Source organism: Trachemys scripta, chromosome 8 (assembly GCF_013100865.1).
Source record: "Trachemys scripta elegans isolate TJP31775 chromosome 8, CAS_Tse_1.0, whole genome shotgun sequence".
Lineage (NCBI taxonomy): Eukaryota > Metazoa > Chordata > Testudines > Emydidae > Trachemys > Trachemys scripta.
In genome coordinates, this window is record NC_048305.1 from 34,241,781 (window position 1) to 34,266,293 (window position 24,513).

The window sequence follows — 24,513 nt, forward strand, 5'->3', positions numbered from 1 at the left end:
GAAGGCGGCATGAACAGAAGCAGTCACAATTAGAAAAGAGACAAAGGGTATATCTTAAGCAGAGATGACTGGATAGAGCCCCAGGCATTAGGGGTCATATGGGGAAATGAAACCAGAGATAACCGACAGTGGCCATAACCCTGACTGTCACCCTTCCAAACATTAAACATTTGCAGTCACCCTGGAGACCATTTGGGTTTTCATACCTTCTGTAATTAGCCTAAAGTACTCTCCTGTTGGCCTACCTCAAGAGATTATGGTAATTCTACAGGACAGATTTTCCTCTGCAGATGTGTAGCAGGTTCTTTTTTTAAATACTGTACCTGCAAATGAAGCATGTCATCTAGTATAAATGAGGTTTTTAAAAAATTCAATTTGCTTCCATTGTTCATGCAAATCTGCGATGATCTGACCAGATGGATACAGCTTTCTATTTCCTGGATTGCTCACATCAGGTTTTGTGAAAACTAACATACCCTTGTGGTTTAACTATGTATTTCATCCATTGCTATTGCCAGTGCTAACATAAATATTTCAGACACTTGCACGATAATGTTTTACAGTTAGGTATGGGTCAATAAGAAGCCACAGATTCAGATGAATCATTATTTCAGCTAAAGTAAAGCCTTAGAGAACTTAACATGCCTGTGCCACTAAGTAGGGCAAGATCCACATTTGACTAGTACAATACAAAATCCATAAACAGAACCTAGTGTTGTCTCATTCAATCAAGTTAGCCTGAATGATATGACCTAACACAGAATTCTTATGCCAAAGCAGCAGTATTTAATCCTTTTGTAACCAGACCCTGGGGATCAGGAGGAAGGTAACAAGGAAGTTGAAGTGGGACCCTAAGATCTGCATGCAGAAATCTACTCTTGTCTACTATCATCTCATTTTGTTTAAAAATCTTTGATATCTGGTAAGAATAGGATTGGCCCATTTGACCAGCTAAAGATATTCAACGCCATAAAGACTGACGTCTAAATATTGGCACATATGGGGTATTTTATATTCCCAATGAATCCCTCTTTCCAATCAAGTCACAGAGAATCAAAACTTTCAGAAAATGTCTTTAAAAACTGTTCACTACATGAATACATTTTTTCAGATGCAAGCTTTCACCTGTTTAAAACCTCCAGTATGCACAAATCAGATAGCTACTGACTCCTTTTCTGAATGCACAAAAACTCAGACAAGTACACACGAATCAGATAACTATCTACCCAAAGAGCAGGCTGAGGCCCCTTTGAAAATGTAACTATAAACAAGGCATCATCAACTCCCTCACTGAACGGACAATGGTTTCATTCCTTACAAACAGAGCAGTAGGCTCACATAAGCCTCCTCCACCTTTCCCCTGCAGTTTAAACAACAATAACCACAGATTTTTAAAAACCTGCAATAGACATTAAAGAGGCACTCTGGAGTAACTGTAGGTACCAATATGGGCCTCCACAAGTAGAAAGTCTAACTATAGCCACAAGTATTAAATTAACTAGTTCCTATTACACATTCAATGATCTATGTAGTATAGTCAGAGTGCTGATTTCTATTCATGCCTGACACGATTAATGGTGGTTAAGTCCATTAATGGCTATTAGCTAGGACGGGTAAGGAATGGTGTCCCTAGCCTCTGTCTGTCAGAGGATGGAGATGGATGGCAGGAGAGAGATCACTTGATCATTGCCTGTTAGGTTCACTCCCTCTGGGGCACCTGGCATTGGCCACTGTCGGTAGACAGGATACTGGGCTAGATGGACCTTTGGTCTGACCCGGTACGGCCTCTCTTATGTTCTTATGATTCTGTGATGTGAGACTTTAAACATGAATAGGGGAGACTGCTGCCGAGTCTGCCAGCAAGTTGCTAGACTCTAAAGCAGTGGTTCCCAAACTTTAACAACCTGAGAACCCCTTTCACAAAAATGTCAAGTCTTGTGAACCCCCTCTTAAAAATGAGTATTTCCAGGGATTTTCTCCTTTACCTGAGTATAAATTATAAAAGGCAAATCTTGGAAATATAAAATTTGTTTTTGTGACATGCTTATTACACACTATGTATTATTAATTATTATTTATCATTACAGTATTTTTATTGCATTATGAAAACGGCAACACTCTTCCAAGATCTCACTTTCGTAGCTTGTATCACTTTGAATAAGCCTGTTATAAGACAAGGCTCCTAGGTTTCATCAAGGAGTATGGGATGTGAAACAACATGAAGGTATTTAAGAAGCCAACTCAAAGAGTTCCTCCTACACAAGCATTCAGGTCTTGAGCAGTCCAGGCAAACAACACACGTTACAACAAAGCTTAAACTTGTTCTTCATAATAATTTTAAAAACAATACTAGCTGCCTATTTAATTTTAAAAACAGCAAAAAATATCAACCTTCAAGACTCCTTATAAGAAATGGAAAGGGAGGTGAAGTCTCCCCAGTGTGATAGATCTGCTTGCTTTGATTTGCTTAGCTCTTGGAAGTCTAGGGGCCAACAGCCCGGAGCCCCATGCTGCCTGGGGTCCCTAGGGACAGCTCTGTCTGTCACTAGGAAATTTTTCCCCAAGAACTCCCTGTAACATTTCGCGAACCCCAGTTTGGGAACCACTGCTCTAAAGTAAACTTAATCAGTTAGTAGAGATCCCAGTTCGGTTACTGTGGTCTGTTACCTTAGTCTGTAGGCAGTCACTCTACCCCATAAGCAAAACAGTCTTCCTTTGGCCAGCCACTAGGAGCTATGCTAAGTTCCTCTCAAATGGTGCTAGAATTTGGATACAAGTCTGTATGATCAAGATACAGTTCGGCCTATTTAGATATCACATTGATCTTTTTGGGTGTGAATACAAACTCTCACCTTCTCCCCTACTTAAACTAACAGCATTTTTTCCTTTAAAAAAATGGCTTCAGCTTGAGACAGCAAGTTTGTAAGGAAGAAGTTTCACAAAAAGACCCAGACATACATTGTATGAACGCACAAGCATATGAACTGAGTCCCAGACAGCAGCTCTGAAAATCTCTGCAAGAAAGACATTTCTCTAGCAAACTGTGGAAACTACTTTGGATATGGCTCAATGTGATCTAAAGACTTCAGCTACTGTGGCACTCCCAAGGTCATAGCAAGCTCTGCATACCATTTTCTCTGCTCAGAAAGACAGCTCTCTCTCACCCCTGAATTTATCCACATAAGCCACAAGTAGTTTTTGAGATGAATGGACGGGCTTGCTTTCATCTAAGTAAAGAAATGAAAACTCAACATTGGGACCATAACAAAACAAAAAATTTTAACTTTATGTATACATATGTACATCCATACTACAGCTTACATACTAAGGAATGACAATAAAAATGACTAACCATTTGAAAGAATGGAAATGAACAGTTAAAGAAAGGAAAATACACACTGAGCTATCACACTTTTTTTCAATAAATGCACATTTTAACTGCTATGTCACTGACATGAACCAAATATACTAAGGCTGTCGATTAATCACATTTAACTCACGCGATTAACTAAAAAAAAATTAATCACGATTAATTGCACTGTTAAACAATAAAATGCCAATTTAATACATTTCAATATTTTTTACATTTTCAAAAATATTGATTTCTGTTACAACACAGAATACAAAGTGTACAGTGCTCAGTTTATAATATTTTTATTACAAATATTTGCACTGTAAAATGATAAAAAATAGAATTTTTCAATTAACCTCATACAAGTACTGTAGTGCAATCTCTAGTGTGAAAGTGTAATTTACAAATGTAGATTTTTTTTTTTGTTACATAACTGCACTCAAAAACAATGTAAAACTTCAAAGCCTACAAGTCCACTCTGTTTTACTTCTTGTTCAGCCAATCACTAAGACAAACAAGTTTGTTTACATTTACGGGAGATACTGTTGCCTGCTTCTTATTTACAATGTCACTTGAAAGTGAGAACAGGCATTCGCATGGCACTGTTGTAACCGGCGTTGCAAGATACTTACATGCCAGATGCGCTAAAGATTCATATATCCTTTCATACTTCCATGCTGATGATATTTGTTAAAAAAAAAGTGCGTTAATTAAATTTGTGACTGAACTTCTTGGGAGAGAATTGTATGTCCCCTGCTCTGTTTTACCCACATTCTAGCATATATTTCATCTTATAGCAGTCTCTGATGAGGACCCAGCACATGTTGTTTGATTTATGGACATTGTCACTGCAGATTTGACAAAACGCAAAGAAGGTGCCAATGTGAGATTTCTAAAAATAGCTATAGCACTCAACCCAAGGTTTAAGAATCTGAAGTGCCATTCAAAATCTGAGAGGGACAAGGTGTGGAGCATGCTTTCAGAAGTCTTAAAAGAGCAACACTCTGATGCGGAAACTACAGAACCCGAACCACCAAAAAAAGTAAATAAATCAACCTTCTGCTGGTGGCATCTGACTCAGATGATGAAAATGAACATGCATCAGTCTGCTCCACTTTGGATTGTTATCAAGCAGAATTCGTCATCAGCATGGATTCATATCCTCAGGAATGGTGGTTGAAGCATGAAGGGACATATGAATCTTTAGCGCATCTGGCACAACTATTTTGCAACGTCATTTACAACAGTGCATTGCAAACGTCTGTTCTCACTTTCAGGTGACAAGAAGTGTAAACAAGAAGTGGGCAGCATTATCTCTTGCCAATGTAACCAATAATGTAATGTAAGTTTTACATTATTTTATTTCTGAATTAAGGGGGGGGCTGTACATAATAATTTGTCATTTGTAAGTTTAACTTTCATGATAAAGAGATTGCACTATAGTACTTGTATTAGGTGAATTGAAATATACTATTTCTTTTGTTTTTTAAAGTGCAAATATTTGTTTTCAAAAATAAATAGAAAGTGAGCACTGTACACTTTGTATTCTGTGTTGTAACTGCAATCAATCAATATATTTGAAAATATCCAAAAATATTTAAATAAATGGTATTCTATTGTTTAATCGCACAGTTAATTGTGATTAATCTTTTTAATCGCTTCACAGCCCTAAAATATACATGTGAAGAATTTTGATACTGGAAACATTAGACTCTAATTTCAGTCTTCGAATTAAAATTTTTAAATATCCAAAAAAGGGAAGTGATGCAAGCATTAAGGATCTTGTTCTACTTATTAGGAAACCTACTGAATAGACTTGAAGCCTAAAGGGAACACACACACACAGGTAGGGATGCACAGCTGTCGAATCACACAGAGTCTGCAAACAGTTCTCTATGAGAAGACTCAGCTAGGAAATCACCCAGCACTCAAGTGCAGCTCCCTTCTGGAAAGTACACCCAAAATGATATTATCTTGTGCTTTAGAGAAATCTATACAACGCAAACTCAAAATTGCCCCCTCCCTCAATGTGGAGGAAGATATGCACAACTTAACCCCCCCCCCCCCGTTAGAAATTGCACAAACTTGGTTTTATAATAAACAAAAACAAGTTTATTAACTATAAAAGGCTGATTTTAAGTGATTATAAGGGACAGCAAATAGAACAAGGCAGATTACTAAGCAAATAAAACAAAACATGCATACTAAGTTTAAGATCTTAAAGAGACTGGTTTCAAGAAGTAATTTCTCACCCTAAATGTTGTTTTAGGCAAGTTACAGAGTTTCTGTAGCTTAGAGTTCCAGGTATTTCTCCTTATAGACTAGATTCCTTTGTCTCAGTCTGGACTCAGCCCTTGCCTTTCCCACAGCTCAGTTCCTGTGTCTCTTCAGATACTTTCAGCACTCTTTCTTCCTGGACAGAACGGCAATGGAAAACAGGACTCTTCTCCTTACTCCCCAGCCTTACACAGAATTTACATATGGCGGGAAGCCTTTGTTTCCAATGGAAAAGCAACAACAGCGTCCAAGGTGGCAGTTTTTAGCAGGTGACATTATCACCTTACCTTGCAGTGTCAAATCAGCCATGAAACCAGATTTATTTGCAATGTCCACAGGATGGGATCCACATCTTCGAAGACTCATGGTCTTTTTCCTAATGGCCCATTAAGGCTGACTGCTCATTGTCTGGTGGGCGTCTCCAAGTATAACCACAGTTGTAATTGTTACATAGTCAATATTCCTAACTCCAGATACAGAGATGATACATGCACACAAATTGGATAATCACAATCAGTAAATTATAACTTTTCCAATATCTTACATGAGACATCTTGCATAAAATATATCTTAATTATGCCATATTTATATCATAAGCATATTTCTATAAATAATATAGAGCGTCACATCACAATCCCATCTTATTTTATCTTCACAGCAATGTATTCACTAGGAAGCTCTCTCTCGTTCGAACTGTAGCAAATGTGAAAGCTGCTGATCGATACTGTGAGTGGCTTATGAGCCTTGATTTCCAAACATCAGTATGAATTTATCTCATTCAACATATCTAGGCTGAAGGAAACAAGTGATTAAAGGACTGAAATAATAAAAACGGATAATTCTTCTGAAGGGGAATGTAAACATAGTCCAGAGTTGTTAAGTAGCAGGAGAGAGGATCTGTGGTTATTTCTAAAGGTGCAGGAAATCAGTTTCTTCAGATTACCCAAGATCTCCAAAGTATGAAACTTTGCCCTCTGAAGTAAAAAAGAAGAACACTGATGAGTTTGGTGATCTTGCAAGTAAGACCATTTCTATGCCATCAATGCCATAAAAACACAACCACAATGACAGTCATTGTTTCAGGCCTTCTAGCCAGCTCTCCAGTATCAGCTTCATTCAGCAGTAGCCTCTGTCTCGGATACTCCAAAAACAGTAACAAACAAACAAAAAAATCAAACTGTGATTATGCCATTAACACAATGAAAGGTAAGGACTTGCACACGATAAGAAAGTTACAGCCTTCTTTTATGCTAACCATCATCATCTTCAAAGTAGTATAAAGTGATCCATTTAAAGAAATGATTGAAGCTCTTCACCTCAGATATACTCCTCATGACAGCTTTAAACTCACAGATCCACTAGTAGATGTTGAAAGTGAATATGGAAAGGAAAAATGAAAGGAAGACCTGAAAGAATTAACACTGACATTAATAGAATAATGTTAGTTGAATCTGAGAAATGAATAAGTAAAGACTACAAAAGCCATACAGGGAAATGTGTGTACCTACTTATTAAGTCACAGAATTTGGTGGCCAGGTTGCTGAAGACAGCAACCAAGAACGCAGACAGAAGTATGGCAAGGATATTGTCGCCATTTGCGACAAGTGAAAAGGTCAAAGATCTCACATGCAAGTCTCTTAAACTTCTAATTTATGGGTGTCCAGCACACTAAACTTAATTTAGGAAGAAGCAATGCCTAGCAGAGTGCTAACCTATTTTACTGGGATTTCAAAAACTTTTCTGCAACCACTATCAGCCTCATAATTTGTTGACAGAAATGGAAGATTGATGCTCCAGCTTTCCAATGACACTTGATGGAACAGAATTCTCAGGATAACCGTCTCTCTACATTTACATTCAGCTACCCGAAGCACATTGAAGTTTGCACTCAGCACAAGAAGGACATGTATAAAATGAGTGCTGTATTTTGATCAAACAAGGGACTGACTCTACAGAGAGGTACTAAATTTACAAAAGCAACTGCAGAAAAATTGCGGGATTTAACAGATTACAGCCTGATGACACTGTCACAGTCTCAGCAGAAATCCAGTTTGATCTAATTAGCAACAATGAACTGGAATCACACAAGGACAAAATTGAAAAACAATTCCGAGAAACATTGGTATCTTTCAATTATTTAGTCAACATGACTGACCCCAAGTACAAGAGTCACAGGCTGAGATCAGCACAGAAGACGATGTAATGCTAATATGGCTGATGAAACAATCCCAAATCTTTTCTTTCTCCCCTAGTATTTAAAACTGAAGATCCAGATTTCTAATCAAAAGTGTTTGTTTGTCAAGGACATTCTGTCACAGTTTATTTAATCAAAATGATGGAAGACTGGAAGTAAATTCACAGAGAAAAGGACAGCACAATGCAGAACTCTGACCATTCTTAAAAGACTGCATTCCTGTATAGCCATCTTAGCACCAATTGAGCATGTCTTTAGCAAGGTTAAAACTCAATAATAGGGTAGGTGTTGGAAAAACAAATAAATTGGTATAATGGAATCAGAATCTAAGGGTTGACACAAAAGAGCAGTGCGGCTAGTCAGACTGACAACTTGAGTATGTTCTGTTTTACTTGCAGAAGTGCAAGCTTTTCATTTTAGACAAGGTGTGTATTTTTTTTTAAGTTTGAGAATAAATATGCTAAAAGTGGGTCCCACGGTACATATTAAGTGTTTCATTTCAGAAAAACGTTCGGGATAGAGGAGGTGTGGGGAATGGATGTTAATGGATTTTTCAGGTTGGGCAAGTCACAATAAACCTAATGGATTTTTATAAGGTTCAACACCAAAGGCACAGGCTCATCTGCAAAGTGAGGCTCTACATGGACAAAACTTGAAGAGCAATCACTGCCTAAGCCATTTACAACTGTATCCTGAAATTCCTTCCCTAAGACAAGCAGTGAATGCTGATGAGCTCCCCACTTTACTAAACTCTTTACTTCGTTTGCGTAATTTGAAGCGGCTAAAAAATAAAGCATAACAAAATGCCCAAGCAATGGGGAAGTCACTTCTAAACAAAAACAGCAATGACATTTATAACAACTGCAAATATATACATATTTTACTTCAACAAAAGGTGGTGATCTGCCAGTTTGAATACTGAGTAGGGACACAACAAGACTTCCATACATAATGGTGCAAAAACTGAATACACACACACACACACACACACACACACACACCCCTCTTTGTGAAGTTTAAGGGCTTTTTGAAGACATTTATGTTATAGAAAGATTTACATATGGGAAAATTGTTCAGCTATAGCAGGCTGAAACCTCAAGAGCATCTGAAAGACAAATGGATCCTATAACTATTATTTTGACAATAATATCAAGTACTGATGCAGCTCTTAAAATTAAAAAACCCTATAAAATTAATTAATATTTACTACACCCTTGTGAGGTGGGAAAGCATTTTCCCAATGTACATGTGGGGAAACTGAGGCACAGAGCGGTTAAATAAATCCAAGACCACAGTGGGAGACTTGCTATTTCCGCCAATAAGCCAAAATGTGTATGTGTTAACTGAGGGCCTGTCCCCTTCAAAACACACCTTCTGTGGCTATAATATGAGATCTTGTAGTGAAGTCAAAATGCTGGATGTGTGTCATCTCAGTCAATCCATACCCAGTGGCAAACATCAGGTTATAACGCCACTGCAGAATCAAGCAGAGGAGGCACTGATCTGGGAGAGAGAAAAGTTCACATAAAAATATCTCCAAGAACTGCAAAAGGAATTTGGATTAAGTTTCCTTTCCTGAAGTCTGCCCCAGTGCTCACATTTTTCTTGAAGTCATTTGAAAACATGATGTGTCTATAACAACGAGTACAAATGCACTTATACTGTGTTGTGTTGGTCCTTTTCATGACCCAATGCAGTGAAATTTATCCTAGGGAGATCATGGAAAGTAATTGCTCTCACTTTGGATTGTTCTGCACTTGTGAGAGGAATGAAGATTTCAGAACTGGATTCCTCACCACATACCACAACATGACAATTTTATGCAGAGGTGCTCATCATACTATAGAGGGGATCTCTAAGTACTGTCCAGCTGGCAAACATGACCTAACAGACACCTTCTTTCCCCTGTTAACAGCATGACGAGGATGAAGCTGATCAACAGCAATTTTCTATTAAGAACATAAGAACGGCCGTACTGGGTCAGACCAAAGGTCCATCTAGCCCAGTATCCTGTCTTCCGACAGTGGCCAATGCCAGGTGCCCTAGAGGGAATGAGCAGAACAGGTAATCATTAAGTGATCCATTTCCTGTCGCCCATTCCCAGCTTCTGGGAAACAGAGGCTAAGGACACCATCCTTGCCCATCCTGGCTAATAGCCATTGATGGACCAATCCTCCATTAACTTATCTAGTTCTTTTTTTAACCCTGTTATAGACTTGGCTTTCACAACATCCTCTGGCAAGGAGTTCTTAAGGTTGTGTGAAAAAATACTTCCTTTTGTTTTAAACCTGCTGCCTATTAATTTCATTTGGTGACCCCTAGTTCTTGTGTTATTGCTTGTGAACTCAATCAGCCACCTGTTCTATCATGGAATACAGGAGCACAAATCAAATATTATGCCTGCAGGCATTTATGCTGCATACTTTCAAATACATGTATATACAAACTGGTGGGAGCCTCAGGCTCTTGGGAAGCTAACAACGAAGTCCTCAGTGTCGCATATTTTGGCCATCCCTACTTTGAGTCTAGTCTCCACTTGGTGGATATGCATAGCCATCCTTAACATTAACAGCATATGAAACAAGGGGAGATTAGATTCCTGAAATAATAAGCATGAGAATCTTTACATGAGGTAGTCCATCTTTCATTTTCTTTATCATAAAAAGCATTTAAGAAGTCTGAAATATAACATACTTTCAAAAATGAACTGTGGGGCAGAAACACAGTTCTAACCACAGTCACAGAGATTATAGCCAGGCTATGAAGGGCATCTAGCACAAAAATAGATTCATTTATATTTTTATTCTCTGTTGGAGTCCACTGACTATTGTGGGACATAGCTAGCAAACCTGCAAGTCTTTGGGCAGCTGCAGATTCTGTTGGTGCCTCTGTGCAATGGCCAAGAATCTTACGTTCTGGGACAATACCAGCAACCCAGAAGAGCTGAACTAAATACTGGGGTAATCTTTTAAAAGTTTGATATTAAAGTCACACACATTAAGCCAGAATTAAGAAGCACACTTTTGAGAAATATGTAACTTTTAGATTTAAAGGAATAAAACTAGACTTGAAACAGTTAAGGATTAGAAAGCTTTCCTGTTTTTAAAACTGCACAATATTACACTTACTACTCTTAATAGCAAGTTTGCCATCGAGCGATATTTAATCAACCCAGGAGACCACAGCAGACCAGAACAGCATGTGCCCACAAACATATAAAATCTGTCTTTTGATAGACATAGAGAAAAAGAAAGTGCTTCTGAGCTAGTAATGGAGGCACATCATCTACCATTTGACTGACAGAAAGCTCAGTTAGTTGTAAAGTCCTGGAGGTGCACTAGCAGAAGTTCTTGAGACTGACAATGACCACACAACACCAAGATTTGGTGGTAGTCTTGTTTCCTTTCACCGAGGCAGAAAGCTGTTCTTCCCACACCAGACACCTCTTTGTTTAAACACCAAAAAATGCAGTTGGATTTGATGGTTATTTTTAGTTTCTATGACGTTTCTGTCAGTGATGTCAGAAGTAGTTTCAAAGGGACACAATAATTCACCATCAATGTGTTACCTGGACGGACTATTTGCCACTGATGTGTTGGGTAAAACACTTCTAAGTCTTCAGGATCAAGATCATCCTCTGCTACTGATTCTTTGCCATTCTCTTCTTTTAAGTCACTTTCTTCTGTTTTTGTTAGGGCAAACTCCTGTTGGATATACAAGATACAGCTCATTAGTAATTGCACCTGGGTTATGTAGTGTAATGGAGAATACATTCCTCAGGTTTTTTGACACCTGAGATTCTTTCTACATGGATTAAAAATATATATTATTAAAGATTAAACCAGCATAACTGTTATGACATTTATGTTGAACAAAGCAGTCCATCTTATTTCCTATTCTAGAGCAGGTCGCAAGCTTCAAGCGAGAGTTAACAGAGCCAGATCTATATTATAGCCCAGGCTGGTAGCACTGCCTATTAGGCAGGTTGTGACACACTTCCCATCATAAAGACGCTGTTTTCAGTAGCTTATAACTTTGCCAAACTAACTGTTCAGCTGAAAGTTTCCATGCTGTGTTTCTGCCTCAGACTGAATGTTTTTTGGAAAATTTCAGCCAAAACTGTATGGCCATTTCCAAGACCAAGGATAGGGGAAAATATGTTGTTTTGCCCATGTTAAAAAATTCTGGCAACCTCTTCGAGAAGTTTCTAGGGCCCCCATGCTTTGGGGCAGGGATTTGACATTTGGCAAAGGGGAGCCGTTTGAGTCAAGAATGTGCCTTTGACTGTCCCTTTGAAAATCCACCCATATTTGGCCAAGTTATAATCCTTTGGAGGAAAAAATAAAATCACGGTTTACATATGCTCAGTAGAAACTTGTTAGATTCCCTGGCTATTCCATCCACACTGAGCATTCTCCACCCTGGTGCTGAACAGGACTTGCCCTGCAATTGCAACTCTGGGCTCCTAGACACAAGGATCTGTCTTTCCAATGCTCCCAATGCCCCCACCCTGCCCCCCCGCCACTGGGCCCAAAGAGTGCGGTGAAGGGAGCTGCCTGATTTGAATGCAGATCAGAAAAGAACCGGACCAGGGAGGGGAGGGAGTAGATTTAGTCAAGAAGTCAGGGAGGAGGAGGAGGAGAGTGGGACTGTGAGCCAGGGAGCAGAGACTGGGACTGGATGGGGAAGAGGACTGAGGGCAGGTCTTCACTACGGGGGGTGTCGATTTAAAATACGCAAATTCAGCTACGCGAATAGCGTAGCTGAATTTGACCTATCGGAGCCGATTTACCCCGCTGTGAGGACGGCGGCAAAATCAACCTCTGCAGCTCCCCGTCGACGGTGCTTACTCCCACCTCCGCTGGTGGAGTAAGAGCGTCGATTTGGGGATCGATTGTCGCGTCCCAACGAGACGCAATAATTCGATCCCTGAGAGATCGATTTCTACCCGCCGATTCAGGCGGGTAGCGTAGACCTAGCCTAAGACTGGGGTAGAGGATGACTGGGGCTGGGACAGGGATTCCAGAGGGGAGAGATTAGGATTTGCGGAAATAAGGAGATTGGGACTGGAATGAGAAGCCTGAGGATTGGAGGCTCAGATTAGGGTTAGACTGGCTAGCTGAGGAGAATGGGACTTGGGTGAGGACCTGGGGTGGGGAAGAGACAGGAATGGGACAGGGCAGAAGGAGTCAAGTTTGGAGGGAACTGACAGAAGAGTCTATGCCCACTAGAACACACTCCCTTTCAGAGCATGGAATGGAACTGAAGATTCCCGAGTCCAAATTTTCCTCTGCTGTCACCAAATATCTGTGAAACCAAGTGGCAAAATCCTCCTTTTGTCTTCATCCACATATAAGATGACAGCTACTCATCATTGTAATCACAAGCAGCACAGTCCTGTGCAGTGGATCTAAAGGTTCCAATCCTGCTGATGAACCATGTAGGTTTCAATATGATGTTGCATGATGGAATTTGTTTTTTCATTTTGGTTTTTCAAAAAACCTACGAAATCACACACACAAACTTAAAAGAACCTTTTATTAAGGTTGCAAAATCAAGCAGTCAGAAGTTAGGCAGTGTCAGAATTATGGCTGTCTACTCCTTACAAAATAGGAAATGGCAGAGTTAAGGCACTGACAACCTTAAGTCTGGCATTTCCTAACTTTTGAGTGCTTGACTTTGCAACCTTATTCTTATTTTAACATAGGGCTGGAGAGTTTGCGCACAGCTGTGCACGTGTATTTATATTCTTTGGGATATTCAGAGGGAAGGACCATTCCGTAACAAAAATGAATTACACTGAAAGGAATGGCTATTTTGTAACGATGCAGAGACAGTCTCAGTTTTAGAACCTCTCATCCCTTTTGCACCTTTTTTTAAACTGGCTTTTATTTGTAGCATTTACATTATATTAAGAGCTAAGTAGTTATATCTTGATTAAACAATAAGGTGATGATTGGATCACTATCTACAGATATCTGAAGTGTGTGAATACCCAGACTAATGGATGACAAACAGGAAAAGTTTCCAATCAATGAGATCTATTAGTGTGTGGAACAGTCTCCCAAGGAAAGTAGTGGAAGCCCCATTACTTCAGGCATTTAAAACTGCACTGGACAAAAAATAATTAAGGGTATGCTGTAAGTAATGAACTTGAACTGGGAGGAGATGAGACAGTGAATCAGATGTGACCCAATAGGTCTTTTCATCTCAGATTTCATAGGAATTGTCATAATGGACCAGACCAGTGCTACATCTAATCTAGTAACCTGTGTCTGTGGCCACTTCAGAGGAAGGTACAAAAATCTATCAGTGGACAATTTGAAATAACCTGCCTGTAAAGGAAGTTTCTTCCTAATCCCTCTCAAACAGTGTGGCTCATTCCCCAAAACAATAGATTTTATAGTTGTTACTCTTCTAATAAATATTTTTAAAACAAAACAAAATTAAGTGGCTAACTGAAAATTCTGGACCAAATTCTGCATTCACCTCTCCCACCACCAACTTCAATAGAAATTGTGTATGCATATTTAATGGAAGAATTTGAATTGTTTGCATTTAAATGTGTTACACGGTTTCTAAAAAACTGTTTGAGTGTGGGAAATATCAGTCTATAGTTCTGAGCAAGACATGTGCAGTTAAAAACAATGGTGAAAATATACACCTCTACCTCGATATAACACGAATTCGGATATAACGCAGTAAAGCAGTGCTCTGGGGGGGAGGGGCTGCGCACTCCGGTGGATCAAAGGAAGTTCGATATAACGCAGTTTCACCTATAACGTGGTAAGATTTTTTTGGCACCCGAGGACAGTGTTATATCGAGGTAGAGGTGTATTACAATGATTGAAAAGTTAAAGAACATTTTCATTTTAAATGTCAAAAGGACAGAAATTTGAGAAATACAGGTGTAACGAACTGGGACTGTTCTTACTGTGGTCTGTGAATGCTGACAGGGGAGTGTGGCTGGGATAGTCTGCATTGGGGGATGGTAGACGGCCCGGAGGAGAATACCTGAGCGTGTAACATGAGAACCCAGGAAGGGGTTGGAGGCCAGGTGACACCTTAGCCCGGGAAACTGAACAAAGGCTGTGGGAGGGGTCGCTGAAGGCAGGGTCTTGGAAGCTGGGTGGAGAGATGGCGGGGAGGCAGAGATGGCTCTGACCCCCCAAAGGGGGGTGGGCTGGGATGCCCTGGGACCCCAAGCTGGACCTAACTGAGGGGGGCCCTGTTGTCTGTGCCTGCAAGACCTGTCTTGGACTGTATTCCTGTCATCCAAATAAACCTTCTGCTTTACTGGCTGGCTGAGAGTCATGCAGGAAGCCGGGGGTGCAGGGCCCTGAGTTCCCCCAATACTCCGTGACAACAGGGAAACTAGAGCTTCATTCCTACTTTTTCTTAGTGCATGATGAAAGGATTAGAATTGTTAAGATGATGACAAATGGTTAAAGCTTAGTTACAATCAAACATAAGTAGTCAGCTTCTATTGATGAAAGTGAGTGTTAACATTTTCTGAGCCAAGAGTCAACAAAGCTAATATAAATGAGCCACTCGTTATTACTTTGCTTATTTATATTGTTAGATTATTATCCAAGAGGGATTTAATGATACACAGTCCCATAATACATTCACCAACATGCCTCTTAATTTTATGTCTGTTGAAACACATAATGGAGACAGCTGATGTTTACGAATGGTCTCTGTTCAATACGAGTGCTGCAAATCTAAATGTACTGTAAAGGGTAACAGTACGTGTCTTTCTTCATTTAAACAGTTGCTTCAGCTGTTTGGCCTGTGATCACTTTATAACTATCCCATTTTCACTAACAGTCTAAATACCATTAACATTTGCTGTGGTAATGAAAATTTGCAATTGCACAAACAAGTTTATCATTATATTTTCTACTTACATAAAGTACATCATTAATTGGTAACTACTTTTGTTTTTCTTAGAGAATCAAAAGGTAGAAACCAAAACAGGTTCTACAAACAAAGATGGACATTTCCTTAAAACCAGATACAATGTTAAATTGGAGTTAAAATTGAGATTATTCCCAGTCCAGGAGATTAGACACACCCCAAATGGGGTTCCCTGTGTCCCATCCTTCCTTAAGGCTAGTAGTAGCGGAGACCACCTACATGAGCTCTTCTGGGCTGGCAGGTGGCCCCCATTACCACTCCCGTGGCCAGGCTGAGGCCTTGCCTCTCCTCAAGCCACCACTATCTGCTGCAGACAGGCTGGGATCTGTCACAGAAAGGGAAGGGACTGAGCCCTTCCTAACTGAGCAAAGGACTCTGTATGGTGGGAGCCTTGCAAAGCCTTAATAATGTAATGGTAATGAGGGTCATTCCCATCTCAAGGTATGTCTACTCTACACACTATGCCTGAGCTCTGACTCAGGTCAGCAAGCACACAGGGCCCTGGTAGGGGGGTGGGTCACAGTCTGAGTCCCGCTGTGACCCGAGTCCTAGCCCTGTCATTTTGCAGTGTGGATACAAATCAAGCCACATACTTGAGTCACAAGGACTGCATAGTTCAGTATGGATGTATTGACACAGCTGAGACACCCAGGTCCAGCAATTGTAAACCCAGATTTACAGCGCCATGCAGACATTCAAGCATGGGCTTGGAAACATGGAGCCCAATACACTGGGTGACACAGACACAGGCTTAGTGTGCAGGGTAGACATACCTTCAGTGTCCTCTGCTGGATTGGTGTTGCCAGGGGTCCCAGAGAAGCATATTTCAGAGCCCATGAAGATGACTGGGGCAGCTCGCACCTCTCTGAGCTAGTGTGTCATGCTGTCTGCAAATGCTGGCAGGTGACACTGCATTGGTTATACTCAGGGACACGTATTCAAGCTTTCCTTTGCAACCAAGAGAACTAGATACATTTTTTTAAATGAAAGCTGAAGTTATGTCCCCAAATTTGGGTCTCTTATTTTCCGGTTGTTGCTATGTAAGCTTTGAACCCTTACATAGATGCTGAGTACACACAGCTCCCATTCATTCAACTATCAGAGGGGTAGCCATGTTAGTCTGAATCTGTAAAAAGCAACAGAGGGTCCTGTGGCACCTTTGAGACTAACAGAAGTATTGGGAGCATAAGCTTTCGTGGGTAAGAACCTCACTTCTTCTTCTTGCATCTGAAGAAGTGAGGTTCTTACCCACGAAAGCTTATGCTCCCAATATTTCTGTTAGTCTCAAAGGTGCCACAGGACCCTCTGTTGATTCATTCAACTGAAGTCTGAAAAATCAGGCTCAAGGTGTCTCAAGTTAGGCATCCCAAAAAAAACCCAAAGGGCCCAAAGTCATATGCCGCTTTTGAAAATATGGGTATAAGTGACTTGCCCGCAGTGATCAGAAACACAGCTGGGAACAGAATACTCTTAACTTCCATCTCCTGCTCTCACCACTAGACCACACATTTAGCTTTAGTTTTTGTCCTAACGAAATTAAAGTTTTAGTTGCAGCTGCTTAAATAAAACCAGGTCCATGTGACAAAATGTGAACGTTGCCTGAATCGCATGTTTCCTTTTCCATGTCTTCTTTATTGCTCAGCATCAGGCGATCCAGATAGGCTTACTTCTTAAAACTTTTCTGAAATTTTATACCATAACACATTTTAAAAAAAGGCAAAATGCTGCAAAGATGAGAGGTGATGCACTGCCATACATAATTTCGGGAGAAATAAATAAGGCTATGCTCACCCCACCAGTACCAAATAATTCAAATGATTTAAATGACCTTTTATAGCCATCTTTCACTCTTAGATTAGAAGATACTTACTGGAATTCTGTCACTTAAGCATGAACAGAAGCACACTGAAGAAAGAAGCAAAACCAGCAAGTTCAGTTTAGAGGCAATGGACAGGAGTCCAATGCAATGAGACATTGCAGTCAGTCTAGAATTCAAAGAAACAAAAACAATTATATAATATGTAATACATACTCTTCACAGTTTTCAACATCTACTATACCACATTCTACAGTTGAGTGTTATATTTATTAGACACACAAGGTGGGGGAGGTAATATTTTTTATTGGACCAATTTCTGTTGGCAAGAGAGACATGTTTTCAAGTTCCATAGACTTGGACCTGAAGAAGAATTCTGGTAGCAAGTTTAGGGCCTGTTTTTGGGCCTTTTCACATCCCAGGGCTTTTTCACATTACCTCATGTTAACAAAAACATAGCTGGGACCAATATTCTACCCCTCCAAATGAAGATGCACCTTTCTGTGAAGTATCATGATATAATCTGCAGGCAAAATCCCTCAGCCCTTACTCTGGCAAAACTTTCACAGAAGTCAACAAGAGTTTTGCCTGAATTAGCACTGCAGATTTGGTCCTTTTTTATTTCCTGTGGCAACTCCAAAGAAGTGACTGAGGAGCTCAAGTACAGTTCAAGACTAAGGCATTTCAACCACAAGGCAGGGTATGGGAACAAGGCTTTCCTTGGTCATCATCACTGTCTCCAAACAAGAGACTGAAAACCTTTGGCGCCAGTTCAGCCGACTCAAATGGGGAAGGTTCAGATTCCTGCTGAAACCCATAACCCAGCCTGAACATGAATAATAATAAATAAAACAGTAGTAAGTCAGATTTTCAGAAGCGTGGCGTGCGAGAAGCTGTTCCCGTAGCCAATGCTTCAGTTTCTGAACTAGGCCACTAATATGCGATACATAAGGCTATGATTTAGTCACGGAGGTTGTGGAAGTCACAGAATCTGTTACTTCCAGCGACCTCTGTGACTTCAGCCTGCAGTGGTTGGTAGCTGCAGGGTCCCCCGCTACCCAGGGGCACAGGGAGCTGCGGGGTACCCCTGCTGCCTCTGGCGGCCCCTGGAACTCCCAGCTACCAGGGGTGGCGGGGGAACCCCTGAGCTCCTGGCCACTGGGGGAACCAAGCTCCCGGCCACCATGGAGGAACCCCCAAGTTCCCGGCCGCTGCAGGTTCCAGGAGCTGCGGGCAGCAGGGTACCCCGCAGGCCCCAGCTGCTGCAGGCAGCTCCAAGCCCCTGTGCAGCTTCCCGCTTCAGTTGTCGCAGATATTTTTAGTAAAAGTCACAGACAGGTCACGGCTTCCATGAATTTTTCTTTTTTGCCCGTGACCTGTCCGTGACTTTTACTAAAAATATCCCTGACAAAAATCTTAACCGTAGCGATATACTATGACCAATGCCACTGGTTTCTCATCTGGGACACAGAGTACAGCACTATTGTGGCCTAATTCCATCAATTTCTTGGGAGACACTGTTGTGTGATTTCAGTCAATGCCATCTGCTTCTCAGAGGAATGGGCTGAAAGATACAAATGCTGACCAAAAACCACATATAATTTTTCCCCATCTACAATTCTTACAGCAATTGCTGTTCACCATACAGGAAACAGATTTTGCTTTGTTATAAAACAGAAGACACAACTCAACATAGAAAAATTAATTTATCCCCAAAACAAAAACTGAAAATCTGATAAGTAGTAAGAAGTTCACCAAAGCAGTGACAGAGAACTTACAGCTCACTAAAAATAAGACTCAAATGTACTGATAAGACTGGTGACAAATCACAATACAGCTCTCTAAAGGCTACAAGATTGTGCCTGCCTGGAATGCTGCATGCCCCAAAACACTTAATTGTAACCTACAGAAGATGTTAAGCAGGAAGAGTTAGATGTTAAATGCAAGGGAATATGTTCATAAAGAGAAGCATCCGTATCTTGCCAACTTGTTACAGGACAGAAACATTTAGATGTAGCGAGACATTTTCCGACTAAATTTTAGAAGGCTAAAAAAAGAGAGAGAGTGTGAGTACGCAAAACAAAACAAACTTTTCCCCAGTCCACAAACATGGCTTTGTTTGAGACTTCATAAAGCTTGCTGCATTTTTAAAACATTTTAGCTGTTAAATTTGCTTTGTTTCGTATATCTTGTAACAGATGAAAATGGAAAGATGTGGCTCTATATATGGTTCTGAACAGATATGATTTGTAATAATAAACTTGTTTTACAATATACAAAATTAAGGAAATTTGCACTGGTGTAATTACCAGCATAAATTTCCCTAACATAGAAAGGGCCTTTGTTTTAAATTATCCTCTACTTTTTCTCATAGAAAATTAGGTGCTTAAGAGGCTACAGACACCCAGACCCAGAAATCCTTTTGTTCCCAAGAAGCAAGTGCTCATGTCATAGCATGCAATATTTTCAGTGGTGTGGCTCATTACAAGCTGAGAGTTTCCGGGTACATCTACACTACAGCGGGGAGTCGATTTAAGATACGCAAATTCAGCTACGTGAATAGCGTAGCTGAATTCGATGTATTGCAGCCGACTTACCCCGTTGTGAGGACGGCGGCAAAATCGACTTCTGCCGCTTTTTGTCGGCGGCGCTTACTCCCACCTCCGCTGGTGGAGTTAGAGCGCCGATTTGGGGATCGATTGTCGCGTCCCGACGGGATGCGATAAATCGATCCCCAAGAGGTCGATTTCTACCCGCCGATTCAGGCGGGTAGTATAGACCAGACCTCCACTACAAAAAAGTTCTGTTCAAGAGCTTCTGAAAACCTCATCTGTATTGGTGGCTACAGTAACAGTGCTTCCATTATGCTCTCTATTAGCAGAGACATTTTACTGATGTTACTAGTTGTGCATCAGTAACTGCTGCACAGCTCAGTGAGTGCAGCCAGTAGAGACCTAGGTGACACAATTCAAAAGAATTCAGTAACAGGAACATATTTCATGAATTCTTACTGCGGCTGGGTATGCACCATTCTTTTGTGTTTTAACTCTAAATATGCAGTGTGTATTAGGTGTCTCCAATAACTATCAGAAACATTATCTGAATTTTGATCAGCCATGCTATAGGAGCACATACCCCTGACTTCTCTTGTGCCCTTGTCATAGGCTTAAAGGCCAGAAGGGACCATCCTGATCATCTAATCTGACCTCCTGCACATTGCAGCCCACAGAACCTCACCCACCCTCTCCTGTAATAGACCCATAACCTCTGGCTGAGTTACTGAAGTCCTCAAATAATAATTTAAATACTTCAAGTTACAGAGAATCCACCATTTACACTAGTTTAGTGCAAGTGACCCATGCCCCATGGCTGCAGAGGAAGGAGAAAACCCCCCAGGGTCTCTGCCAATCTGACCCAGAGGAAATTTCTTCCTGACCCCAAATAAGGCAATCAGCTAGACTCTAAGCATGTGAGCAAGACCCACCAACCGGACACCTCTACTCTACATTGCAGCCAACAGAAATGACAAAAAGTATAATAGTCCTAACCCTGTTCTCAGCTAAAGATCAAGGAAGTAATACTAGGATTATAGCAGCCTTGCAAAATTGTTAGGAAAGCTTACCAGCCCAAGCATAAAATCTATTCCGCTGCCCTTTACCAAGATGGCTGATCATAACAAAAATACTAATGATAATTTACTCACCCATCAGCAAGACTCACTCTTGTCAGGTAGAACTTTGCAAGGCTGCATTATAGAATGATCAAACTTTTAGTGAAATTTGGACATGGATCCTGATTGCCTCATGCAAGCTGCTGAAGTACCCTCAACTTGCATTGGCTTCAATGGGATTTGAGAGCACTCAGCCTCTGACAGGATGAGGGCCCCAATATGGTGGTTTACTGGGTTTTTTGTTTGTTTTTTTAAGGTTTTAAAAGATGAATGCCTAATATGGCTACTACCCAGAATGTTACAGGTTACCTATGTGTCAATTTGAGATACTAGTTTCAATGTAGCTACAATGATCAAAATCAAATATGGTATCAACTTAATGGGGAGTCTCTAGCCGATCATTCCAGACAGACAAATTCGACATTCTAGTAAGTTTTTACTATCTAACTATTATGAACTTATGATATGACCGACAAACATAACAAAGCTAAACTCATTTAGGAAAACACAGAAGTGACGCCTCCTAAACAAAGCACTCTTTGCATCTGAAAAAGACATGTTTACTTGGGGTGGGGTGGGGAGAAGGAAGCAATCCAAAGGAATACTGTAAAAAGATTAACTTACAGGTAAAGCACATGCGTTTTGTTAAAATAAGGAACTGCTTAAGATGCCAGATCAATAACAATATTGCAATGCAAAATTTGAAACATTTTCAATACATGTTTTAAATAAACTACTTGAAAATTATTCATGTTGTTTTTATACCATAGCACCCAGAGGCAATCAATCAGGATCAGGTTCCTAATGTGTTAAGCGGTATATAATCCCGCAGGAAAATTCTAGGAAAACGTATCTGTGCAGACCTGAAAATTTCTTCTTAGCGCAATAAGGTCCACAGATTTATTACAAACGGTAGGTACTTCACCCTGCTCGCAATTTGGGGGCAGAACCAGACCTGTCAGTCACTGGCAGCAAGGGAACATCCTAGCCACCTGAGGCTAGGTCCCCACTATGGGGGGGGGTCAACCTAAGCTACGTGAATAGCGTAGCTGAAGTGCCATATTTTAGGTCGACTTACCTGGCTGCGAGGACGGCGGCGAGTCGACCGCTGCCGCGCCAACGACGACTCCGCTTCCGCCTCTTGCCGCGGTGGATTTCCAAAGTCGACAGAAGAACCATCGGAGATCGATTTTATCGCGTCTTCACTAGATGCGATAAGTTGATCCCCAATAGATCGATTGCTAGTGAAGACATGCCTTGAAATTCCCTCCAGCTGAGAATTTCCACAGCCAAGATAATTCCGTTCTACTTTCCTAAATTACAGAATGTGTTAACTATGCTCTGAAGAAAAGGCATAGCAATTTCCCCTAATGAAGAGCCTGGGACTCATCTCCCCTAACATCCCCAGAATCAGGTTTATTTTGTTAATTTCCCTCTCTGTTCTGGATGATACATTTGTATCCAGGGTGGGCCCAATCTGTGAACATTACTACTTGAAGAAACGACATTTTAGCATAAGCACAGATACCTATTCTTCATCATAAGGTCCACAGATCAGTTACAATGGGATTTTCACAGCAATGGGCCTCAGGATAGGAAGCAGGATCTCCCTTTAAACACTGACATAGAATCATAGGACTGGAAGGGACTTTGAGAGGTCATCTAGTCCAGTCCCCTGCACTCATGGCAGGACTAAGTATTATCTAGACCATCCCAGACAAGTGTTTGTCTAACCTGCTCTTCAAAATCTCTACTGATGGAGATTCCACAACCTCCCTAGGCAATTTATTCCAGTGTTTAACCACCCTGACAGTTAGGAAGTTTTTCCTAATGTCCAACCTAGCCCTCCCTTGCTGCAATTTAAACCCATTACTTCTTGCCCTATCCTCAGAGGTTAAGAAGAACAATTTTTCTCCCTCCTTGTAACAAACTTTTATGTACTTGAAAATTATCACGTCCCTTCTCAGTCTTCTCTTTTTCAGACTAAACAAGCCCAGTTTTTTCAATCTTCCCTCATAGGTCATGTTTTCTAGACATCCTAAATGCGGAAATTGTGCATCTTCCCCTGGGCACTGAGGCACGAACAAAATACTTCTGCAAAAACTGGCACTGGTCAGAGTTCGGATGATCAATATACAGAATTTGGTATCCATTCTGAATCTGTCTGGTGCTGGATGGAGCACTGGGTTTTGGCAATCACAGACTTCCTCTGCAAGGCAGAGAGAGCAAAGGCTCAGTGTTAGCTTAATCAAGTCTGAAAACCATAACCTCTTAAGGCAGAAAGACAAACCGTATCATTGTTCCCAATAGGCTTCACTAAAAACTGGATTTTTGTTTCTGAGACACCACTTGTTTTCCTTTATGACCAACTTCATCTTTTGTTAACATTCTTCTGAGAGGAGATCTTGTACCTAAAGGAATTCATCCTCAACACAGGCTTCTGACTGACTACCCTGGTACCCATATGTCTGTGTTTATCATGAATCCAAGATATTCCATAAGCCATATCGTTCTGTGTGGTTGTTTCAGCTCTATCACACTCTGTAAAGAGCTCTGATTAGCAAAATTTTCCAGGAAGAAGCAAGAGTAAAATTCCTTCTTTCTTAACACCAGTATTAATGTTATCATTATCCTGGACACATTTGTCAGATCAAATGGTAATGATGAGAATTGAAAGGGGAAGGGGGGAAAGCTGCCATCACATGACAGTTCTGTGGAATGATAAAATGGCAATGTGAAGATGAGTCCCCTTTAGGAACGCGTTCAAATGTTTCAGATGGAGCCCTGATCTGTTTGCTCCTGATTCTCAAAGGCTAGAAATAGGATGGGGAACAGCCCTTGATGGGAATGGGTTATATCACTCTGATTTGAAGGAAATGGATGGTTTTATTCACATTCTAGCATTTCAGTGGGTAGCTTGAGCTTCCAAACAAGACACTTATTAAAAGGGAGAAGGAGACATAGTCCCTTACTTTTGTTGGCTTTTCTTGGCCTATCTCACTCTCTGAAGCCTGCAGGGATACCAGCCTCCACAAAACGCTGCAGAGCTGAGTGAACAATCACCCCAAAAGGGAAGTGAAACCCTAGGATAATGTCTGGGTATGAGAAAGACACATTACTGAGACAAACTGTTTGTCAGAAATTGAAAATACAAGGTTGGAATTTCCTTCAGAAAAGCCTTGCTGCAGGGAGGATTCAGTGAGCTGCCTGCTCCTTGGAGGGGATTGGGGGGGGGGGGGGGAGGAGAATAATAAAAAAAAAGGGGTAACTTCAGGCGGGGGGCC

At 40.8% G+C, this 24,513-nt stretch overlaps 1 protein-coding gene across 1 annotated transcript in view; it reads right to left on the minus strand.

Moving 5' to 3' along the window:
- Positions 1-24,513, minus strand: part of SIL1 (SIL1 nucleotide exchange factor) — a gene marked incomplete in the record, with an annotated part of 234,243 nt that overhangs the window by 155,370 nt on the left and 54,360 nt on the right. The window contains 3 exon segments of the mRNA XM_034778499.1: positions 9,195-9,326; positions 11,392-11,527; positions 17,614-17,728. Coding sequence (XP_034634390.1) covers positions 9,195-9,326; positions 11,392-11,527; positions 17,614-17,718 — 373 coding nt within the window.